Source organism: Ostrinia furnacalis, unplaced genomic scaffold (assembly GCF_004193835.3).
Source record: "Ostrinia furnacalis isolate ACB-3 unplaced genomic scaffold, ASM419383v2 OfSCF2036, whole genome shotgun sequence".
In the NCBI taxonomy this organism is placed as follows: domain Eukaryota; kingdom Metazoa; phylum Arthropoda; class Insecta; order Lepidoptera; family Crambidae; genus Ostrinia; species Ostrinia furnacalis.
In genome coordinates, this window is record NW_021132275.1 from 314459 (window position 1) to 330980 (window position 16522).

General features: G+C 40.4%; 1 protein-coding gene across 2 annotated transcripts; it reads right to left on the reverse strand.

Annotated features, from left to right (window-relative positions):
* Window positions 1-539: 539 nt before the first annotated feature.
* Window positions 540-16090, reverse strand: LOC114354285 (ATP-binding cassette sub-family G member 5). Of its 2 annotated transcripts, none has more exons than XM_028306582.1 (14): window positions 15937-16090; window positions 14963-15080; window positions 14493-14546; window positions 10529-10659; window positions 9306-9368; window positions 9140-9221; window positions 8607-8738; window positions 7262-7402; window positions 4015-4213; window positions 3506-3623; window positions 3310-3403; window positions 3043-3181; window positions 2286-2471; window positions 540-1794 (listed from the first exon to the last, which is right to left on the reverse strand). In XM_028306582.1, exons 1-14 carry the CDS (start codon window positions 15988-15990, stop codon window positions 1392-1394), a joined length of 1914 nt encoding a protein of 637 aa, XP_028162383.1. In that variant the 5' UTR covers window positions 15991-16090; the 3' UTR covers window positions 540-1391. The 2 variants fall into 2 exon arrangements, with proteins under 2 accessions (XP_028162383.1, XP_028162381.1); XM_028306580.1 differs by lacking the exons at window positions 2286-2471; window positions 3043-3181; window positions 3310-3403; window positions 3506-3623; window positions 4015-4213 and adding exons at window positions 4931-5116; window positions 5643-5781; window positions 5973-6066; window positions 6161-6278; window positions 6582-6780.
* Between the last annotated feature and the right edge of the window lie 432 nt (window positions 16091-16522).

Here is a 16522-nt window from a genome sequence, read left to right on the forward strand (position 1 = left end):
GAAGACAGTTTTAGGGCTTGTTCAAATTAGCGTTTTTTCGGGTGGTCACTTAATAAAAATATATTAAATAGGTAGCTATAAAAATATTTGGTGCAAATCGCACGTATTACAAAATTGGTGTTAAGTTGTGATGAAGCTCAATCCCTTGCCTTGTTCGAAACTCGCTTACAAGAACTCTAAGGCAGGATTCACATTGACCGGCGCGAGTCGGCGCGCAGTGCAGCGTCCGTTCGGCCAAAAATGCGATGGAATGTGCGCGTCGGAGCGCGTATCCGCTGGAATACGCTCGGAGCCGATCAGCTTCCGACGTATGCTCGCGTTTTTCCGGATTTCGGATTGAAATGTCAGTTAATCAGTTGTAAGCAATTACGATTCTAAGAACTGTTAATAAAATACTATTTTCTTTACGGCCGTGTAAGTGCGCTCCGACGCGCGCCGGTCAATCGGTATCGTCCCTTACGATAGTAAGTATGTTGACAAATGTAATCCGCTGAAGATGTTATAAGGCATAAGGGATCGCTAATCATTTTTAAGTTCGCTGGTACTCGGTCCTAAAGCTCGAAAAAACGCCAATCTAAAAAGCTCAGTCAGAAATCAAAGGAATGACAAGTGCAATTTTATTGAGGTAGTTGATAGTAATTTAAACTGACCCCGAAAATATAAAAAAAAACTAGGTATTACATTTATATTGCAAAAAAAATCGCCAAAACAGTGTTGTTTCATCTCAATAACCGTTTTGTTTTAAAGTAAAGGTTGTGTAGTTTAAGAGATGTGTCTCAAGTATAATTTTTCCAAAAAATATGAAAAGACTCATAATCGCCTTATTATGTCTTGAATTTGGTACAGGTGACAGCACATCTACCTTCCCCGATGAATTTGGAACCGTATGTCGTTTCAATTAGGTTTAAAATCAATTAAGGTTTAACATTTTGTGGCAGATAGATGTGGTGTTTGACTGTACCTCGAGGCTCAATTTTTCTCAGGCTAGGGTTACGCATTCAAAAGCAGAAATTGAAATAGGTATACATACTTATTTATTTATCTAACACATTTTACTGCTGTTATTTAATCACAATTTATTAATGAGCATCATTTCGTTTTATACAAACTGATATTGTAATAAATGATGTTAAATAAATTTTTAACCCTATCAAATTCTTTAATTTATCAAACACTTATTTATTAGTTATTATAAATCATTTTTTTATAATAATTAAAATTATAATTTCTATTATACACATACGGGATACGGTCGCCAGCAAGCCGATCTATCAAAATAATTGATACCAAAAATGAAGATTTTCTAATTTTATAGCAAGTTGGTTTGCTGGCGACTATACATTTTAAATTTAATAGCACTATTTGAACTTTTTAAACGACTAAAAATTAAATTATTCCCTAAACTTATCTGTGATGTAACTGGGCAAAGGTATCAAATATAGAAACTTGTTTAGGACCATTATTCCGACTGAAAACGCGAAAGAAATCCCAAGGTTGAATTCCAGGTTGAAGTCTCCAGAAGTGTAGATGTCCCCAGCATAGTTCCTTGCTGTGAACCTCTCAGTAAGGAAGGCCTTCCCACTGGCATATCGGCAGTTGGCATTAGAGTTGGTGTTCAGTGATGATGAAGTCTGGATCAGGCTGGTGATGGAAGTGCAGTTCTCCTGGTCGTTATAAGGCAGGATGTTGAATCTGGGCTGCTTGAAAATGCTGCGATGCATAAAGATGGACGCGTACCGAGTGTGCGTTATGTACGTCACGTAGTAGAGCCAGTCTTCGTAGCCTTTGTACGATCTGAAAGAAACGTCCATTTTAGACCTGGTTTCCACTAAACCAGGGAGAAGAGATGTTTGAATACTAAATAATACATCATTATTTCGTTATTTCCACATCACCTCTTCGCTCGATTGCCTATTCAAACACATCTCTCCACCCCGCTTTGGCGGTAACCGGGCCTGCCTTAGATTAGCTAGGATTTGACCAAGACTTTTTGGCGTGCTTCCCAGTTTCACAAGTTGGTCTCTTATTCAGTTCATAATTTTATACGTGTTCAAAGAAAGTGGGTACCAGTCACAAAAGTCAACTTGCCTCTCCAAGGAATGCGCTTCTCTCGCCAGTCTGGTCACCCGTTGTCCTAGGTGAGCGACATAAGTTACGCGACGCGCGCGACGTAATGCAACTTTACTTGACTCCTACTCTATATTTTGGTTTGTCATTCACCTAGGACGACAGTTCATGCATGCATATGCATGCATACCCGGAAACTTGGCCCTTGCTGCTCTTACCTGAGCACGCCACTGGCCAGCATGACGTAGACGCACGTGATGTATATGTTGACCACGGCAGCGATCAGCCCGCGCTTGACCACCATCATCACGGCGATGGCCTGTTGCTCCGCGAACACGTAGCACGACCACAGCACCAGCGCGAAGTATATGAAGTCTAAGTTCTCTGTTATGTCGCCGAGGATGCTGGGAAATGGGATTTTGATTCTTAAGTATTAAGATTTTAAAGCTAGTTTCCTTTTTCAGGTACTGATATCGTTCGTTTTAACCAAAAGACAGTTCTGTAGCTTTACCATGAGTTTACATTATACACCATTGCTAATGAGTCCGTCAAAAAAATCTATGAAGATTTCAGTTCTTGAAAGTTACCTCTAGGGGCGCTGTACAATTTGTCATACATTTCCTGTCATTTTTTTTCGCAGTCGATAGCGAGCACACCTAAAGTAAACTCATGGTAAGCACACAGGTCGACTACGAAATACGGGCGGGCGAATTCTGCGGGCTATGACTACGGTTACTTTGGTTCTCCTACGGATCTCTTCATTTTCTGATTCGATCACGTAGGGAAACTCCGAGTATTGCACGCCTTTGGGTGGCCTTAAGGATTATGAAGCACACGATGGTAGTCTGAGATCAAAAGTTGTAGTTGGTCTATCAGAGTTTATTATTTAAATATTCCATGAGATATGTTGTGGGATTATCACCGTTGCTAATCTTACAGATTGTGTATTTTAAGAGGATATTCACGAGTACTTACTTGTAAATGATAGCTGCTGAAGCAAAGGTGCTGATGAAGGAGAAAGGCAGCGAGACGAGGTTCCAGGACAGCAGTAGACTGGCTCCGCTGTACAGCCCTTCTTGGGACTCCTGGTAGTACCGCGTGCGGTATGGACCATCTGCAAGCGAATTGTGTCTTATTCCATGTCATTTAAGGTTCATAATCCTTCGATCTGCTATCTTCTGAACTTTTAAAACTATCTATCTCATCTAAAAACTCTCCGAGAAATGTACTGTAGGTACTTACACAAACAAATTGTATTCATAATACTGACGAAGTAAGTTCCCACCATGGCGTTGAAAATGAGTCCGCTTTTAGTTATAAAAGCTCTCTGATAATCCTGAAAACAAAATATCTTCATTAATCCACCATTTCCATCATAGGAATGGAAACTAACCCATTACTCGACTAGGTAATAAGGGGATGTATGAATATTACATACCTTAGCTTCATTGTAGAATAGCCACAATATCAAGAAGTAAAGTGGTAATGTAAATAACCTCATGAACATTTGCTTCAGTCCGTTCTTCCTGAAGTTGAATATTGATACCAACATGCGCCTGCGAAACATGTTTTTTATTAGAGAAGTCAAGAAAGAGTAAATAATCAAGACCAACAATAAAAATCTTATATCAATTCGACGTCAATAGTTGACTGCATACATAAGTCGTATAGAGAGATAATCCCATCCCTTCCCTCGCGCAATACTTTCTAAACAAAACCAAAGAACACATCGATATAGCAAACTAGATTAGCAAACTGAAGAAAAGACCGGTAACTGCTCGGGTCAGAGTTCTTGAGTGGAGGACGCCCTCTAGCTAGATGAAATTGCGAAAAGTCGCTGATAGAAGCTACGTGAAACAAGCCGAAGACAGGGTTACGTGAGGCGTATTGGGGGAAACTTAAACCCAGTAATAGCCCTGCTATAGGTTGATGATGATGAGCACTTACACATACAACATCCAAATCACTTGCACGCCCCCCGGCTTTCCATACTGTTTATTCGGGTTCACGATCCGACTGTGCTCGGTCATGTGGCCTTGCATGATGCCCTGGCCCTCCAGTTTGAACTTCTCCACCAGGGCCGCGATCTGGTGGTTGGACTCTATGAACCGTTCACGGGATCTCCTGTCCACGGTTGATAGGCATACTGTTGAAGGGAATTGAAGGTTTTATACTTGTGGACATTTTATCAAAGGTTATACATAAGTACAGGGTATTCGAAATATTTAAGTATGCTGTTGCAACTGTTGCAAGTATTGCAGTTTCAAAAACAAACTCATGTTAAATTGTTTGACTTTTGGGAAACGCTTCTGGCAAAAATATCAGGGTTTGATTCACTCCTCGCTGATAAAGGCGCCTCTTTGGAACTTCAGATAGTAAACTAATTTTGGAACTTGTAATCTTAGATCTACATTCAACTCCATTAAGCATTACGTTAGCATATTGTTCTATCAGAAGAAGGCAAATAGAAAGTTCTTCTGTGGCTGAGGATTCTTTGTGAAGCTCAATTCCACATTCAGCTTTAACATCACTTTCCATCAGGTGCGATACCTACAGGCTAACGCCCGACGACCGTATTTACAAACATTACTATGAGGTCTCACAGTGCGCGTGGGCGCACAGGGTGACACGTGAACCAATAACAAGCCTCTATTCAACGCTGTGCGTTCGATTTGCTGCTGTGAATACGGGCATAAGAGATTTTCCGTTTAGGAAAATACAGAACACTTTCTGGCACTGATAGGAACTGACAGTAATACATGAAAAGANGGCGATCAGGCCCCTGAAGACGTAGTATTCTGGCCCGTGGTCGGCACTCGAGAACTTTTCTGCCCTTTCTGATCTTGGTGTATATTTTTCTTACCTGAGCACTCCACTGGCCAGCATGACGTAGACGCACGTGATGTATATGTTGACCACGGCGGCGATCAGCCCGCGCTTGACCACCATCATCACGGCGATGGCCTGTTGCTCCGCGAACACGTAGCACGACCACAGCACCAGCGCGAAGTATATGAAGTCCAAGTTGTCTGTTATGTCGCCGAGGATGCTGGGAAATGGGATTTTGATTCTTAAGTATGAAGATGTTAAAGTTACTTTCGTTTTCAGGTACTGATATCGTTCGTTTTAACCAAAAGACAGTTCTGTAGCTTTACCATGAGTTTACATTATACACCATTGCTAATGAGTCCGTCAAAAAAATCTATGAAGATTTCAGTTCTTGAAAGTTACCTCTAGGGGCGCTGTACAATTTGTCATACATTTCCTGTCATTTTTTAGTAACTGAGCACACTTAAAGTAAACTCATGGTAAGCACACAGGTCGACTACTAGGTTACTTTGGTTCTCCTACGGATCTCTTCATTTTCTGATTCGATCACGTAGGGAAACTCCGAGTATTGCACGCCTTTGTGTGGCCTTAAGGATTATGAAGCACACGATGGTACTAGTCTGTGATCAAAAGTTGTAGTTTGTCTATCAGTTTATTATTTAGATATTCCATGAGATAATTTTTCTAGGATTGTCGCCGTTGTTAATCTTACAGATTATTCATTTTAAAAGGATGTTCACACTTACTTGTAAATGATAGCTGCTGAAGCAAAGGTGCTGATGAAGGAGAAAGGCAGCGAGACGAGGTTCCAAGACAGCAGTAGACTGGCTCCGCTGTACAGACCTTCTTGTGACTCCTGGTAGTACCGCGTGCGGTATGGACCATCTGCAAGCGAATTGTGTCTTATTCTATGTCGTTTAAAGGCTCCTATTCCAATCCTTTGAATTTCTATCCTCTGATTGGGTACCTAGTTGATACTCTCAATATATTGACATCATTTACAGATTCGCTGTTCAGAAGCTGCTAAAATCATAGATTGTGTGTGTTGTGATGGTGTGTGATGAAGCCATACTTACACAAACAAATTGTATTCATAATACTGACGAAGTAAGTTCCCACCATGGCGTTGAATATGAGGCCACTTTTAGTTATAAAAGCTCTCTGATAATCCTGGAAACATCAAAAATCCAAATAAATCCACCATTTCCATTTTCATCATAGGATGGGAACCCCTTATGTAAGGGGTTGTATTAATAAAACATACCTTAGCTTCATTGTAGAATAGCCACAATATCAAAAAGTAAAGTGGTAATGTAAATAACCTCATGAACATTTGCTTTAGTCCGTTCTTCCTGAAGTTGAATATTGATACCAACATGCGCCTGCGAAACATAAAAAAATAAATTAATTTGTCATCAAAAGTCGACTGGATAAGTGATATATTTCCAGTCCAGAGCATTTGCCTGATATCTGTCTAAGAATCCGGTAACCGAGCTGGGGTATACGATATCTTGAGTGGAGGCCATGACACGGCAAGTGTAGGGTAGGACGCGTAGGTAGTGTTGCGAAAAGTCGCTAATAAATTGAGGCTAGATTAGACAAGCCGAAGATAGGATAATACAGTGCATTATTGGGCTAAGTCCAGCAGAGGTCTCGATTGCTAAGCTGATGATGATGACACTTACACATACAACATCCAAATCACTTGCACGCCCCCCGGCTTTCCATACTGTTTATTCGGATTCACGATCCGACTGTGCTCGGTCATGTGGCCCTGCATGATGCCCTGGCCCTCCAGTTTGAACTTCTCCACCAGGGCCGCGATCTGGTGGTTGGACTCTATGAACCGTTCTCGGGATCTCCTGTCCACGGTTGATAGGCATACTGTTGAAGGGAATTGAAGGTTTTATACTTGTGGACATTTTATCAAAAGTATACATAAGTACAGGGTATTCGAAATATTTAAGTATGTTGTTGCAAGTCTTGCAGTTTCAAACAAACTCAAGTTAAATTGTCTGTCTATTGAGAGACGCTTCTGGTAAAAAAATCTGTTTGATTCACTCCTCGCTGATAAAGGCGCCTCTTTGGAACTTCAGATAAACTGATTTTGGAACTTGTGTCTTAGATCCAAATTTAACTAAGCATTGTGTTTCGTCAATGAAGGTAAGATAGCCAGTCCTGTGGCTGTGAATTCTGGGTGAAGCTTGATTCCACATTCGGCTTTATCGTCATTTTCCATCAGGTGCGATACCTATACAGGCTCAGAGATTTTCCGTTTAGAAAAATACAGAACACTTTCTGGCACTGATAGGAACTCACAGTAATGAAAAGAATAGAAAACTTTCTGGCACTAATAGGAACTCACAGTAATACATCAGCGGGTTCTCCAGCTGCGGGCAGGGGAAGCCGATGCTGCCGAAGTAATCCAGCAGGTTCCTGGTGGGCCCAGCGTACACCGCGTCGCCTAGACACAGGTACACCACCCGCTCCAGGAACGGGAACACGTCTGGAACGAGCGGGAATAATGAAAAAGGGTGTAGGTATTAATAATTGTAAATGGGAACACGTCTGGAATGAGCGGGAATAATGAAAAAGCTTGTAGGTATTAATAATTGTGAATGGGAACACGTCTGGAATGAGCGGGAATAATGAAAAAGGGTGTAGGTATTAATAATTGTGAATGGGAACACGTCTGGAATGGGCGGGAATGAAAAAGGGTGTAGGTATTTGTTTTCTAAAATGGTGTTTTAAGAAAGTTAGTAGGTGGGTTGAACACCTTGTACGGAAGGGTGCGAATAAGGACTTAGAAAATTTTGGTAGACGAAGCACTTGGGAAATGATTTTTGTTGCAAGAGTAAATCTATAAGACTGGCCAAAAACGCAAAACGCTAGTTTTTGGCAGTACTTATTAGGTAGGTATTTAATTACAATTTTATTTCAGATCCTAGCCTAGGCCAAAAATATTTTGTACCTAATTTATGATTATATTGTTGTTTACTAACACTTTCTGTTGATGGTTTAATGTTGATGTTGATCGTTCATTAACTTTTCAATTAAAAAATCTTTCACACTGCCAATATTCGACAGTGAAATACATTAAAATACTATAATATTCACATAATATTGACTTAATTAACAAAGTCCAGTCTAGTGACCCACTTGCATGTTATAATTTAACTGTTATGTTAACGAGCAGCTGTTCAAACTGTCTTAAACAAAGTAAGTCGCAGCGCAGTGTTTAATTTATTGTTTACAATTAGCTTATTATTTTGGAAAAGTAGGTAAAAGTTGAACGATATGACTGTAGATACATAATACCTACTTTCATGTTATAATTACAGTCGACAACATAAACAATGCAAAATAGAACTTATTACAACAGAGGTCACACTGTTTAAGTAGATGTTCCGTTAATGTGCATGCAATTTTAATTCATCATCATCATCATTTCGGCCATAGGACGTCCACTGCTGAACATAGGCCTCCCCCAATGACTTCCACAATGACCGGTTGGCCTTCATCCAGCGCCTTCTTGCTACCTTTATGAATGAGAGATTTTAATTAGGGTATCTATATCAATTTGATACATTTATCTTAGTTACTTATTCTTCTTATACGTCGATATTGAGATTAAAATCATTCAATGATTTCACACTTGATTGGATTTTTTTCACATTGCTTCCTAGAATGAGTATAGTAAAATTACTGACCTGATCGGGGCTTTTCCATGGTGAGAATGATGGCAGTGCCGTACTTCTTGGCCGCATTGGACAGTATCGATATCACTAGATACGTGCTGAGCGGGTCCAGGTCCCATGTTGGTTCATCCAGAAGCAATATTACTGAAAAGAACCAATTTTTGATTAAGGGCCTTTCAGGCGATGTAAGTATATAATATGTAAGATGTAGTAGCTCATCATCATTTCAGTCATAGGGCGTCCACTGCTGAACATAGGCATCCCCAAATGGTTTCCAGATTGGCCGTTTGGTAGCGGTAGCGGCCTACATCCAGCTTTAGTAATTCTTAATATAAAATCAGGCTATACAACTTCGTCGTCGCAAAAGCGCTTTCATCATCATCATTTCAGCCATAGGACGTCCACTGCTGGACATAGGCCTCCCCCAATGCTTTCCATGTTGATCGATTGGTAGCGGCCTGCGTCCAGCGCTTCCCTGCTACAAGCGCTAAAAGCGCTTTATAAAAGCCTGCCTATTTGCAGAAAATAAATGACTTATGACTTACTTGGATCTCTTATAAGCTGGACTCCGATCACCAGCCTTCTATACTCGCTTTTCGTTAGATTTGTGACGCTTTTATTTGCCACCTACGAATACAAGCTAAATTAATTACAGGATTACTACAACTAAGTATGTATAATCTTTTTTCATAACATCCGGTATTTTTTTACCTGTGATAACGCCAGATCAGCCATAACCTGCTTCACTTTTGACGACTTCAGATAGCCTTCGATCTGAAAATAATGATTAAAAAGCTTTATTACATAATTCATTCATATTTTATTCTACACGTACACTCGATATCATTCGGGAGTCGAATGAATAGAAAAATGTCGACTGATACTTTATGTAAGTATTAGCTGGTTGGTAACCATATGGTTTTCCTCGGCTTCTACGAGTTTTTCTGATTTTATACTTATTTTTGTCCCGAAAACTATGTCAGCATGATTGTTAAACAATAAACATGATGAACGAATTAAAACTGTGTATGAACGTATCAGTCCCTCTTTTCTGTGGGTTCACATTGTTTAAGCTATCTCTCACCGATCTCTACGAACAATGTATCCTCGCGTACCACTTTTGTGTTGTAACACTAACACGGGTTTGTGAGGTAGTTTTCATGGTCATAACACAAATTAGGAAGAAGAGCATGAAAATTAAATTTGATAATATCTTGTTAGCTTTGTGACAAAGCCAGACTGAAACATGGTAAAAGGATATCGGCAATCAAAAATTAGTTTTCCGGAATTATAACAATCTAACACGAGGATGTGATCTATGATAGAGCATTTTTGTTCAAGTGATGCCTTTTACTTCTGGCTTGAATACCTTCGGGTTGTCCGTAGATATCTGTGATTTCGGAAACAGAGTGGTTTGCAGGGAATTTCACTCCATTCACTATAAGTCTTCTTTATGCACATTGTCAGTCAGCCGTTTGGTGTAGTGGTTCGAAATGGACTACTATTCCGGAGGTTGCGGGACTTGCGGGTTCGATTCCCGCACAGTACAAACATTTGTGTGCATAAACATATTTGTTTGTATTGGACTGGGTGTTTTATATGTAATAATATGTATGTACTAGCGGCCGCCCGCGACTTCGTACGCGTGGATCCCGTTTTACCCCCTTCATCTATCTTACGCGGTTTAGATTTTTTCATACAAATGTTTTTTCCCGCTAACTCCCGTTCCCGTTGGAATTTCGCAATATCCTGTTGTAACTAAGCTTTAAGTTTACTAAGGGACCTGCATGCCAAATTTCAAAATGTAAAATGTCCAAGGATATTTATTTATTGCAAACATTGCGCTTGGTGTGGCCAGGAGGTATGTTTACAATGTAAGGGCAGTCTCTGTCTTGTTGTACTATTCGAATATTTGTGTCTTATCCTATAAGAACCTTAGTGAGTGAGAAGCTCAGCGTCTGCTGTACAGTCAGGCCCGGCAGCAGCTTAGTAGAGTGCCGCACCAGCGCACACGTGTTGTTCAACTGCTCCTCTTCAAGAGGCACTCCGTCCAGGAGGATGTGGCCTTTAGACACACTTTTTTTAGGAAATGCTTTGCCCATACCCGCTGGCCGACGGGGACTTCCAGTGGTTTATGTGGGACTGTCCCCTCCAGGACCTCATAAAGACCATAGGGCGGGGACTACCAAAGAAAACCCAACGGTGTTCAATGAAACTGAGCCACTATACTTCGGCTTCAAGGGGACGCCTTTGGATACCCTACTTCATATTGAAGAGGGTGTTAAAAAGATCTTAATACAAACCTTAGTGAGTGAGAAGCNATTGCTGCTTTACCACGCTACTCCCAGCTAATTATATTATTAACAAATTGCACTTCGTGTCGCAGGCGCAGCTAGTGTGCTGAGTGTGCATAATCGTACAGACGACAGCACATCACACTAAACACTGTGGCATCTTATGTAGACGTAATAGAGACGATTTTGCCATAAAAATCTACTAAGTCAGTGGTTAATTATGGCGCTCAATCAGCGTGAACGTTTTAATGAGTCATAATGTCTACTTCCATACAATGTGATAATTTTGAATATTCATAACTCGATTTTTCCAGCGAATCCTTAGATTTTTCGTGACATGAGACTACAAATCTTGTACTCGTAATATTTGATATGCATGGTATTTAGCCTATGTTCAGCAGTGGTCGTCCTATGGCTGAGATGATGATGATGAAACGTTGTTTTCGTTTCTCAAAACATTAAAAAGGCACAAATGGTGAATTGCAGTTCGTTCGTTCGTTTCAGCCAAATGACGTCCACTGCTGGGCAAAGGATTTTCACAACGACCGGTAAGAATAACTAATTGTAATAGTAAGTACCTACAGTAAGAAGATCTTAATTATAAGTTAGGTAAATTAAAAGGAGGGCTGGCGCAACCAACACCATCTTTTTAATATGGATATCTATACTAATCTATATTATCTATACTAGTATTATAAATGCGAAAGTAACTCTGTAAAAAACTAAAACTAGTAAACTAGGGAAAGGACATAGGATAGTTTTCATCCCGGTTTTTGAAACAGGGACGCGCGCGTTTTTCTGTGGCAGACAAAATTCCACGGCGGGCGGAAAGCTAGTCTTCTCTATATATCGGCAAGGGAGTCACCGACAACATAAACACCATGGTGAACTACTGGTGGAAACTAGCTACTCCATGGTGCATCGATAGGCGTGAAGGCGACACAGCCATGGCCCATGGTGGACTTGCGCAATGCATTGTGCGCCGGAATTTATTATTTCGCGCTTCGAGGCCGCATGCGCGATAAATTTCGTTTCGCGACTATCAATGGCCAGTTTCCTGCTGTAATAAAATAAGGTTTTAACTAATGCACCTACACAGAATGGCGCGATGGAACAATGTTACTGTCGTATTTAGGTGTCCGAGCTACGCTTGACCCACTATTAAGTGTGTGAGATAACACCTTGGATTTTAGAGCGAGACAGCACGATATCCCTACCTCAACACCCTCCCCGCGCGACCGTACCCCCACCTAGCGGCGCGCGCGCTGACTTGTTGCGCCGGGCGACTGGCGTCGCTGCTCAGTACGTCTTGGATTTCCAAAGTGAACGCACGAAAGTACAGTGTAAAAATTATAGAAGAAATTAAATGTAAGTACTCTTTAAAGTTTATATATTTTACCAAAATGCAAGAAAGCCTTGCATTATAGTATCGTGAAATTTGTGATTGCTCGCTCCCAGGACGGCAAACTCACAATATTATATCGGAATGTAAGTTGCTAGGAAAGCCCTAAGCAAAAAAACTTACAGCCGACAGTCGGCTGTGCCAATAGACGACGCGTCACCTACGCAAACGTCCAGCCGCCCGTCGTCTGCCGCTCATACAGCGCAGACGACATGTCGACTGCGCCTAAACTGACAACAATATTTCCAGATGGCGCAATCTACTATGGGACGTCTGTCCCAGTGGGATCCCCCAGCTGAAGATGAAGTCTTTTTCAAGAACGTTATAAGCATTCTGGATGAAGTGTACCCAGAAAATTGGAGGGATTGGGTCGTCAATACACCCACCTACGCTGACCTTTTCGGAGAGTCCATATCCTCCGATTTGGAGTGCAGACTCCGGTTTGCCGTCCCCACTGTAAAACTCGCCCGGGCCCATAGTTCGGAAAACACTCTCAGTGAACGCCGCTATAGGAAGATAAAACGAATTTTAATAAATTGGCCTATAGGGCGAGCGCTCATATACACTCCCCTGACAATTATGGCCAAAATTCACCCGGTGCACCCGGATAACAAATTTCCTGATGCAGTGAACGTAATTAAAGGCGAATTGTTACCGCGACATGAAGCTTCAAAAATTTTAAGAGGAGACCACATTCCCGCTTCTGAATCTGAGTCTATCGCTAGTACCAGAGCTTCAAAGAGAGTTCACAGTCCAGTCCAATCACCTGTCTCTAAAGAACCCAGGATGAGCGAATTTATGGCGCAACAAAACTTTCTGCTCGAAAAGCTTTGTCAATTAGTTCAATCTACCAACGAAAATGTGAACACGATTTTGAACAAAGGAGTCCCGTCTGACTCAGCGTACTCTCCTTGCTCATCTACCTTAACGCCACTTCATAGTAATGGTGAAGAGCCCCAAGGGGTGCTTAATACCGGGAATGTTGAAGACAGCTGGCGCCCACCATCCTTTGGAGGTGATAACGATAATTTTGCTGTTGCGGATGAAGAGGATACTACGATGGAACCACTTGAAGACTTCACTCCGGGTACCAAAGAATCTGAAGCCAAGATTACTAAAGCCGACGAGACTCTAGTAAAACAAGGCTGTGATTGTCAGAGGTTTAATTCTGAAAGCTGGCAAAACATCCGGTATGCTGACGTACAAAAAACGTTTCAGGCAACCCCAGCCTTTACTTCTCTTAAAGTGAATGGCAATTTAGCTACAGTGACACCTACTTGGCAACTTGTTTCTATATTAGAGAAAATGGACCTATGTCTTGCAGCCATCACACATGGACTATTACAGCAACGTCACACATTTCAAGAGATATATAAGAGCTCTCCTCCTTCAGTGAAATCACACATCAGCAAACACTTTCTGACCTCAGAGTCGACCTTTCGTAAAACCTCAGACTCCCTCCTGCAATATGTTTGTGGCAAACGTGCTGAAGTGATTCAACAAAGAAGAGGCATATACAAACCAACAAATAAGACGCTGAACGATTTGCTTCATGGAATACCTCCATCGGAGACCCACTTATTTGCCGAACCTCAACTTTCAGAATTTGTTAAGGAGCAAGGTGGTGTATCCAAGCTTTTTCCTGGCAAACGAAGGAATATACCCACATCAGCGTTCACAAATCGGTCTGCACCAAGGGAAAGGAAAATACCCCCTGCATCATCGTCGGAGAATCGGGACAGGACCCATTCGACATATGCTCACAGAAATTCCACCAATCGCAGAACAGACAGACCTAGATTTCAAACGAAACGCGCTCCTACCAAGCAAAATAAAAATAAAAAATGGTAAATTTCGGGCAGGACAGGTGAGTAAATATCTACAAGCATGGAAAGCACTGGAAGCACCAAATAATATTATAGCTACCTTGTCTGGCTATCGCATACCATTCATTAGTGCTCCACCTATATACAGATTTACTAAAGCGTGTATCCAGCGTTATCAAACCACGTCATCCTCAGAAATGTCTCATGAAATTAACAAAATGCTGAGATCAGGCGCTGCACGCTCATGCAAAAATAAGTCAGGATTACTATCTCCTTTATTCTTACGTCGGAAATCTGATGGATCAAACCGCCCAATTTTTGATTTAAGATATCTAAATAATTACTTGAGACCTCCGAAATTCCGTTTANATGTGGCCTTTGGACGGCACTCGCCGGGCGATCACGTCGAGGAGGGCGCGTTTGCCGCTACCTGAAGGTGATTAAATGATTGTAGATGAAACTTTTTTACTAAATGGGTTACAGGTTAGATTCCTGATGACTGGCCCTCAGTTAAGAAAAAAAAACAGTAGCGACTGTGTTAGAGTATTTAAGAGCCCCTCGGTAGGTTGCGTTAGTTTGTATACTTACTTCATAGTTAGATAATGCGTATCTTTCCGTGTCACCCGTGTGGTCATCCCCACTACAATAGTTTAAAGGCTGAGTTACACCATCTTACTTTAACAAACGTCAAAAATATGTCATATTTCATACAAAATACACCGGTTATCGATAAAGTTACGGCTAAAGACAGGTGGTGCAACTCAAGTCAGTATTGTACGAAGTTTTTAAAGATCAAATCAGAATGAGAAAATACCTAGGATTATAGGAAATAATATTGTATTGTACCTTTCGATCCAAGGATAGCCGTGACCTCTCCGCTGTGTGTCGTGAACGACACATCTTTGAGTATGACGCCGGTCTTCACTCCCCCAGTGAGGCGCTGGAAGAAGCTACCAGGCTCCACCTGAAAGACAAAATAAAATAATGCTGATTAAATATTTTAATACGAAATTTTCATCGAATTCGTTCAGCTGTTTAGGCGTGAAAAAGTAACAAACAAAGTCACCGCGTATTAATTGAAAATACTTGGAAAATAATAATTAATTGCCCAAGGAAGATACAACTTTTTTCTTTAATATAAAAACATAACTAGTCAGGGAATAATAATTTATCAAATCAAACCAATTCAAATAATTATATTTGTAGAACAAAATGTCATGATAATACAGGTGTATTATACTGTTTAGTATCTGAGTCATTTTAATTATTATCATAGTCATTTAAAATCATTTTAAAGTCATAGTCATAATCAGTTATTGTTTCATAATTTAAACTTTTAAATAATAAGCAAACCTGCTACGCCGTAGCACATACAAAAGATATCAACGAGCTACGTCTTAGAGTAAACACGAATTTTCGTAGTGCCCCGATTTCGTAGTTTTGAGACTTGATAAGAAAAAACCAACTACGAATTTGGGACTATTGTCAAATTGTATCTTTAATCTCTTTCTTTTTATGCTGTCCACTACTAGTTTGACCCAATAGCATAGGTAGCCGCGGCACAAGTTTAAAGTTGTAATATGTCAAATCAAAAAATAACACACACTGAAAACCAAATTGATACAAATTACTTTCTTACTTTAAACATGAGATAGACGTGTACGCAATTCAATAATTAGATAAACAAAGTGATCCTATAAGGGTTCCGTTTTTTCCTTTTGAGGAACGGAACCCTAAAAACCAAAACATAAACCATCTCCCGTATAAAATACACACATCTACACTACACAAGAGTCAACACAATTTTAAAACACACTTACTTGTCCAGAATGGAACACGTTGCATAGTTCCAACGTGTACTCCGTAGCGAGCATCTTTGTTCTTTGAAAATATGCGTTTATTTAGTTAAAAACTGCTTAATTTTAGAACTAAATGCATCTCTGAGCGACACACCCTCCTCTTGGTAAACAATTCGCAAACTAATCTATTGCAGTCAACTTCAAAGTTAACCTGTGTTCGCGGCGTTGCCCAACTTAAGCTGCGCTAACTTCATCACTTAAACTGTGCATACAATGTTGGAAAAGATTTTTGTTAAGGGAAAGTAGACTTTATTGTGTGGTGTAAAGATTCATGTTCGTAGAACGTTGCAATGGAGCAATTAAGGGTAAGTGCTATTTTAATAATTGAATTTTAGCTGTCATTAAGTTAAATAGCTAACAAATTAAGTTCAAAATATTAATTAAGTGTAAAATTACATAAATTACTTAAGTATAGGTAATTACCTAATATCCGAAACATTTAAAGGCTCTTCTTATAATTTTTTGGTTAATAAATTGGATAGTTTTAAAACAGAATATTTCTAGGGTTTACTCCCAGGGGTAAATTACAAGGAAAGCTACTATTTAA